The sequence below is a fragment of the Chanos chanos genome, chromosome 8 (genome assembly GCF_902362185.1).
Source record: "Chanos chanos chromosome 8, fChaCha1.1, whole genome shotgun sequence".
Lineage (NCBI taxonomy): Eukaryota > Metazoa > Chordata > Actinopteri > Gonorynchiformes > Chanidae > Chanos > Chanos chanos.
Window position 1 is genome coordinate 26445522 of NC_044502.1, and position 7791 is coordinate 26453312.

Consider the following 7791-nt stretch of genomic DNA (forward strand, 5'->3'; position numbering starts at 1 on the left):
ACAATCTCACAAACCCTTTACAGTATCACCACAAACCGCTAGGGGTTTATGAACCCCCAGTTGAGAGCCCTTGCTCTAAAAAAATAGCATAGCTATGATTAATACTAACTTTATTTCCCTCCTTGACCCAGTCCAGACCCAGTCATTCCTCTAACTTATGGCAACTGGAGGCGATTCTCAAAGGATTGGACAGATATCAAAAAATTCCAGCAATTTTGCCACCTGGTTTACATTTAAGAAGTCATTGAAAGAATGTGTTAAAATCCAGTCATTTATAGCCTCCTTAAAGGGCTATAGTTTTTTTGCAGGGCGTGTTGGAGTTTTCTGTGTCTTCATTTCTCACTGGCTGACTGTTCATAGGCTTAGGGAAGGGGTTAAGGATAAGAGATTGCCAAATTCTTTGGGATTCTTTAGGAGAGGACTCTTGGGGTTGGGATGGGGTTCACTGAGGTGATGTTGGGTCAGATTTTTTTTCTGCCCCTGTCTTATAAGTGGATCTATACCTGGTTGTTGTTTGTCACAGCGGGTGACTGTTTGCTCTTTGGTGCGTCAGTTCCACCTCTTGAGTTTTCTATGAAGAATGTCCTTGGTGCACACAGTGCCAGCAAAATCTGTTTGTACTCGCGCCTAAAGTTCTGGTTGAGCAGCCCATACACGACAGCATTCAGGCAGCTGTTGAAGTACGCAAGGAAGTAACTGCTCACAAACAGCCAGTCGGGCACGTTCGGCGCCACCCTGGCCGGGTCTATCGCCACGGCGATGCCAATCAGGTTGAGGGGTGCCCAGCACACAGCGAACAGCACAAACACCACGAACATGGTCAGGAAGTTGCGGAGGTCTCCAGCCCGGAGCCCAGGCTTGGTCTCAGATCGGACCCGGTTCTTCACACGGATCACCAGGATCCAGATGCGCAGGTAACAGAAGGACACGACGGCCAGAGGCAGCAGGAAATGCAGAAGCACCACACAGATGGTGTACCCGGAACTTGCTGTCTGCGTGAAGGTACAGGAAAAAACACGTGGGTCATAACTCAGTGAGCCCACCACGAAATTCGGGAGGGTGGCGATGGCGGTGAGCAGCCAGGTGAGAGCAAGGCAGAGGCAGGTGTTCCTGCGGGTGTAGAGGCGATCATAGTGAAGGCTGTGACAGATGTAGCAGTAGCGGTTGATGGCTATGGCCGTGATGTTGAAGACGGAGCCAATGACGCTCAAGCCCATGACGAAACCGCTCAGCTGGCAATGCCAGGCACTCAACGTCCAACCCTTACGGAAGATTGCCAGTAGCACCAATGGGAAGGGATACAAGGCTACTGCCAGGTCTGCCACTGACAGACTGACCACAAAGATATTACCTAAAGCGGGGAGAGAGGGAGAGAACGAGAATGAGAGAGGGCAGGCGAAAAAAAGCCAAAAAGTGAGCGAGATAATGAGAGAGAGAATGTGACAACCATGGCAGGGCACCAAGGAACAAGGTGATGAGCAGACAGACTACACCCAATTAAAAGACCACATAGGTGGTGTCCTTTTTAGGAAGGAGCAAATAACCTTGATATTTATCACAATTTTTAATTTAGTGCTAATTTAAAAAAAAAAAAAAACATTGAGAGCAACTCCTAAGCACCGTCTAATTATGCTCTCCAGAAACAACTGTCTCTTTGTGTGTATAAAGACAATGTGCTCTCAGAGAGAGAGAGAGAGAGAGAGAGAGAGCAAAGACTGTCCTCGCTGTTAGAGACGTACAGTTGCAGCCAAAAGGCAGGGAATATACGTGGCTCTCTCCTTCTCTGAGGTGATATTTGGAGTAAAGAAAGTGTAGCTTTGGTAGGTTTAGCATTACTTTCATTGTACTTTTCAGTACTATTATTGTACTTTTATTTACCTGTAATTCAAAAGTATAGGCTGTACCAGAATCTCAGCTAATCCACTCAGTTTGATGATATTGTGACAGGTATGTGTATGTGTATGTGTGTGTGTGTGTGCCTGATTGTCATATCATCAAATGCATTTGTGGGTGTTAAAAATTTACAGTAACACTAAATTACAGTGCATCCAGATTGTCTTACACACATAACACAAAAAATACCTAGAGACTTCTCTGCACTTCAGGCAGGCAGACTCATTCAAAATATCTTGCAATCATAAAGCAAAACAAATGCTGTTTGTGCTTCACATCAGATGCACAGTCTTATCAGTTTCAATATCAAACATATCACTGTCTCACACGGAGACCGCAGTGGTGTACAAAATGATTAGTCACTCACCAGTGAGAGAGAGAGAGTTAGAGGGAGAAAGAGGCAGAGAAAGAGAGAGTTAGAGAGAGAGAATGAAACAGATGGAGAGAAATCATAGCCTCTGCAAGACTAACCAAGGGGCTTCATCATATGATCATTTAATAAAAACGGATCGAAGACTTCTCTCACTGCCCATTCCCTATACAACAAACAAATGACTGAGGCAAAAGCAGGGGCCATGTTAAGAGACCTTACTTTAACTACCGATCCTTGTCAAATGAAATATTAGAGTTTGTGAAAGGACAATGTTAGAGCTCTTTGTGGCTGAGAGGCATTAAATAAGGCAAAGTCTCAGAAACAGTGCAGCTTCTGTCCAAAGTGCAGGCTGGATCTAAATCCAGTCAAAGCCACTCACATGCCATTTGCGTCTGGAGGCTCCACAAAGGAAGAAAATGATAGGACACCCCAAGGTCTACAGTTCCACTGTGGGACATGCTCGTTTTTGGGGTTTTTTTTTCGTTTCTCTTTCTTTTTTTTGCAAACTGAAGGAAGGCACATAATCTGCTCTCCTCAGGGCAGCTGCAGCATGGTGTCTCCCCTAAACATCTGCCTTACCTCTACAGTTCACACTGTACTCTTTAAACGCTTAAACGGTAATCAGGAGAGACTTACAGCACGTCTTTCAAAATCAGGCCATTTGTGGTAAAGAAAAACAAATATCGTCTACACCTACGTCCTTACTTGCTCTCCGTATCCGAAAAAGCACGCACACACACACACACACGCACAAAAATTAAATAAATAAAAACAAGTTGTATCACAGGACAAAGTGGTTCTTTATCTTATCATACAGTATTCTCCCATGGCCCTTCTCTTGAGTTCATTCTAATTAAGAATGCTGGTCAGAGGAGCAGGCTGATACCCAACTTGCCTTCTTCATTCATTTCCTCAATGACTTCATACACTCACACACACGCACACACACACACACGCACGCACACATACATCCATTTCTGTTTATCATTATCATTATGGCCTTTGGCAATCTTGACTCCTTTCATCTGATCAAAAAAAGATATAAGCATCTCATCAGTCGATCATTGACGACAAGGCGTTTAATTGGCTCTCAGGACCATCTCACTTATGACTTCTAACAAATTAGACACCCAACAACAAGCAGATGTCTAACAGTCATACAAAAAACACACATTCTGATGCTCCAGGCAGAGATCTTCACTAAAAACATCTTTGTTAACTCATACTGCCAGCAGGATGAGAAACTTGGAAAATCATGCCCTCTTTCTCACCCACTCTTTCCAGATGAACACAAGTGGATCAAAGTGTCAGAATTCACCTTATTTGTCCATTTCTATGCCTGTGTGCTTATGGCAACAAAGAGGACTAGCCTCACTACCCCCCTACCCCATCCACCCCCCACCCCAAACAAAAATCAACACCAGCTGAGCTTAGAACCAGAAGAATTCAATATTCTGCTACATACTGTCCTCATTTGAAATGAACATCAGTTTACACAAGTGTGAAGACCTTACGTTTGCAGAAGAAGGGAAATTCCTGCCCAATTCCAAACACACACCAAAGACACTATATCCCAATGCAACAGGACAGCCTTGAAGTTAAGTTTAGGACAAAAAAGAGCTTTAATAGATCTGCCATGGGCAAAATAATAAAAAAAAATTCTCCAACCTGTTTGTAAGGACAGCACACACACACACACACATGCTGTGGTCTGACATGGCACAAGAGAGAATGTTCATTAGTTTGAAATATCAGACTGCATGCTCACTGATATATGTGTCCTGGATGGCTGACGCTGACTTTGAGTAAATGATTTATTGAGTGATGTAAGTTAGATTCCAGGAAGCCGTCATCCCTGTACGAAGCACATATCCGTTCCATTCATTTCAATTACTGTCTAAGATCCTCACATATCTGTAACTGATCTTTGGAGGAACAGTTCTAGCTTATAGAAGCCCCTTTACTTCACATCTCTAAGGATTACTCAATTAGTCAGTGGGGTTTGATGGAATCAGTTACACTTGATTTTACTGAATGTAAACACACATTCTGTATTTCAGGCCTTTTTTAAAAGACATGTTCCAAAAAAAAAAAAATTTGAGGCTCTGACAGATGTTCCAGCGTGATACTGCGTGAAACCAAACAGGAACAAGAATAATACAGGACTCCCTCAAACAGAACCAGCACTGTTGTCGAAAGAAGATGAACTCAGTCAATGCTGACTGCCGACAACTTGTACCGGACTGTTTATTTTCAGTCCGCAGGGACGGGATATCTTAGGCCTCTGGTTGACTCCGTTCCTTGTTTAACGCCTGTGTGGGCGCTCTGTGAGTTAGCTTGTCCGTCAACACGTTGTAACCATAGAAGAACCACATGCTTGCCTTGTGCTCGGCCTATTTAAGGACTTTTGTCACTCAGCAGGATGATCTGTTGAATGCTGGTGATTTAGATCCTAACCCTCCAGGCGAGCTAATCATCCTCCACTGGTGTTATGTCTATCCTGGCGCAGAGGACTGGCTTTCAAGACTTAGACAGGTTCTCCTGCCCAGAAAAAAAGGGACTAAACTGCTGAAACCACTTCTTGCCTTTTTGGAGAGGTTTAGTGTGCGACCAGAGTATCTCTGGCTTAGGGCAAATGTTGGGTATATCTGCTTTGTGCACAGGAAATCTGTGGTTTGAGGGATGGCAGGATGACTAAACTTTGTTGTGCTTTCTTGATCTGAAAAGAACTGATTCTCTTTCATGTTGAACATTCTTTAGGAGGCATGGAAATATTTCCCAAATGAAACACTTTTTGCCTTTTTTTTTTTTAAGATGAAGCTAGCTTAACGATCATCACTCACAATCAGGAGTACTAAACTGAGGCCAGATGAGGAGACATCACTGATTAAAAAAAAAAAGAAATAAAAGAAAAGAAAAAAGAAGAAGAACAAAAACTCTGAGCCTGCCAAACTACCAACAAACACTAGAAAACATCCTGTGACTTCAGAATTTAGATTGCCACTGGAGATTGCCACACAGTCATGCTCACAGACCCTATCCATCATCTATCCATTTTATCATCCAAGCCTCTTCATTAAAGGAGCTGTCAGGGAATCTTGGCAATAACTAGTTCCCCAATATGGTGACACAACTTTTTTTAATATATATATTTCTATACAGGAATATTCCACTCCAGTAACCCTTTTCTGTCACCCAATCTCTAATGCTGCCATTAAGATTTCTGTATCACAAGATCTACCACTCTTCAACATCTCTGATCATCTCTGAAGAAAGATGCCTATTATCTTACAGAGGCCTCATTCTCTATTTATTGGAGTGGATCTTAAAAAGATACTGAGCAGTTCACAGAAATCCCTCTCCCTCCCATCCCAACAAGTTATGATATTTCCTTTTTTACATAGTCCCTGGAAACTCAGTGGAACTTGTAATAAAGATGTGATAAAGATCTTTATCAGCTGAAAGAACCCTCACCCCCATTGAAAACAATCAGTCAGACCTACTCAGATTACAGCACTCTAGGCACTGTTACAGCACTGTGAATATATCTCTTCACCCACAATTCAGTTGTGATACCAATGTGGCCAATCAACTGCACTAACCCTTCAACCGAACTATCGCTGATTTGAGGGGGAAAAAGACAGAATTTGGATTTCAGGGTTGTAGTTCTGAAGTCCTGTGACAAGTTCTTGGGCGATTATACACATTTGACAGACCTCTGACTCTCTGGAGCTGATCAATCTAATGAGTGTTAATGAATGATTAACCAAGACATGATTGGGTTTGCCCCTCTCTCTCTCTCTGTCTCCTTTCTGTATCTAAGCACAATCACTGCCCAGCCTTTCAGCAGTACATCAGGGATATATGGTGGTGATATGCTGGAAATGTCAAAGGAGAAAGGACATCAGGAGGAAATCCCCCACCCACCCCCACAACAGACCATGTGACTGTGGATGTATATAGATAGGTCTCAGTGCTATCTTTGAACTTATGTAAGCAGTCTGCAGGTTGCTTTTGTATTGTTACACCCTAATTTTTAATTTTTTCCTCTGTAATGCATGCGCACTTCATCTCATTCTTATTTCCACTCTAAATGGAATTTTAGTTTTATTACAGATTTTAGTTTTATTACAGGTTTTATTAAAGGTTCCTGCTTGTTTCAGGTCTTAACAGAGTTGTGTTGCTGGCCTCTAAACTTTGTGATATGATTATACCCATCTTTATTCTGTGCCTATGGCAGGGTTTAGTCTTTTTAATGTGTCCTGCACTTAATGCACACACTACAGCACAGTTTATCATACTGCATCATATTACATGGTAAAAAATTGTATTGTATTGTAAAGACAGAACACTCACGCTTGTTAACCTCAACAGGGTAAGATAAGGTACATCTGTGCAAAGAGGGGAGCATTTTTTGCTGTTTCTGGATGACAGCCCTAGACAATTTGGCTGTCACAAGTTCCTAATTGTAAAGGTAAATTTGTTAAACCTCTGTTTGTGAGGATGTCTCCAAAACCTGGACAAGCACACATACAACACATCCACCCACATAGGGTGGAAACAAAAACTCAACAAAATAGGTTTGCACACTCACTTACAGAAACAACTAAAGCAAGTACGCATACTGATCCGTGTTAAACCATTTTTTCATCTGAACTCTGATCGTCGACTAAATAAACAGAGATGGATTTGTAATGGGGTGTCTAAAGCTCTCCTCAGGTACCCCTCAGCTGACCCACCCTGTTACAAAAAATTTGACTTATCAGGCAGGCAGGCAGGCAGACAGACAGACAGACAGACAGACAGGAGTCCAGTGCAAAAAATAAGAATGCGCTGCTCCAGTAATGGGCACTGGTAGGAAATTTAATTCAGCTCTGATTCAGCTCTGGCAAGCAGGCAGAATGACCTAAAACAGATTTTTAAGTGCGTCTATATCTAAATAGATTTGAGGGAATCGTCTCTTTGAGATATCACGACCTGAAAGCTCACTGCTACACACTGTTGAATTACCGTTAGGAGACGGGATGAAGCCAGTCACAAAGAACAACCTTAGCAGTACACTGAGCGGACAACTGATGAGAGATTAATGCTCAAACCAAGCCACATTTGACAGGTCTGTGGTAACAATTAAACAACATTTGTCAACAGACTGAGTAACCTCCAGAACTGTTTCACCATAGCCATTCGGTAACAGTCTGCCATCTCTATAGTGCACGCTTTTCAGATAAGGTGACAGAACAGTGTAAAATCGGATAATGTAATTTCGCCGCTCTGCATAACGTCCTCAGATGTTGTACTATCGACGTCAGTCGCCCATCTGCCCCATTACCTGCGTTCCTCAGCTTTTTATTTCTGTACACTGAGAGGATGACGAGTAGGTTTCCGATAATGTCAACCACAATAGTGACAATCAGCACGCCGGCTAAGATGCTCGCCGCTTCGGCAGAAGTATTCCGGACAGTGAAGGTTTGATTTGCGCTCTGAGACAAATAATCCATGCGGCTCAAGTTCACCTTCAATGCCAT

The 7791-nt window shown here is 42.7% G+C and overlaps 1 protein-coding gene across 1 annotated transcript; it reads right to left on the reverse strand.

Annotated features, from left to right (window-relative positions):
- Positions 1–497: 497 nt before the first annotated feature.
- On the reverse strand, positions 498–7791 carry mtnr1c (melatonin receptor 1C). The gene is made up of 2 exons (XM_030781211.1): positions 7596–7791; positions 498–1351 (listed from the first exon to the last, which is right to left on the reverse strand). The coding sequence occupies exons 1-2, from the start codon at positions 7789–7791 to the stop codon at positions 498–500; spliced, it is 1050 nt and encodes a 349-aa protein (XP_030637071.1).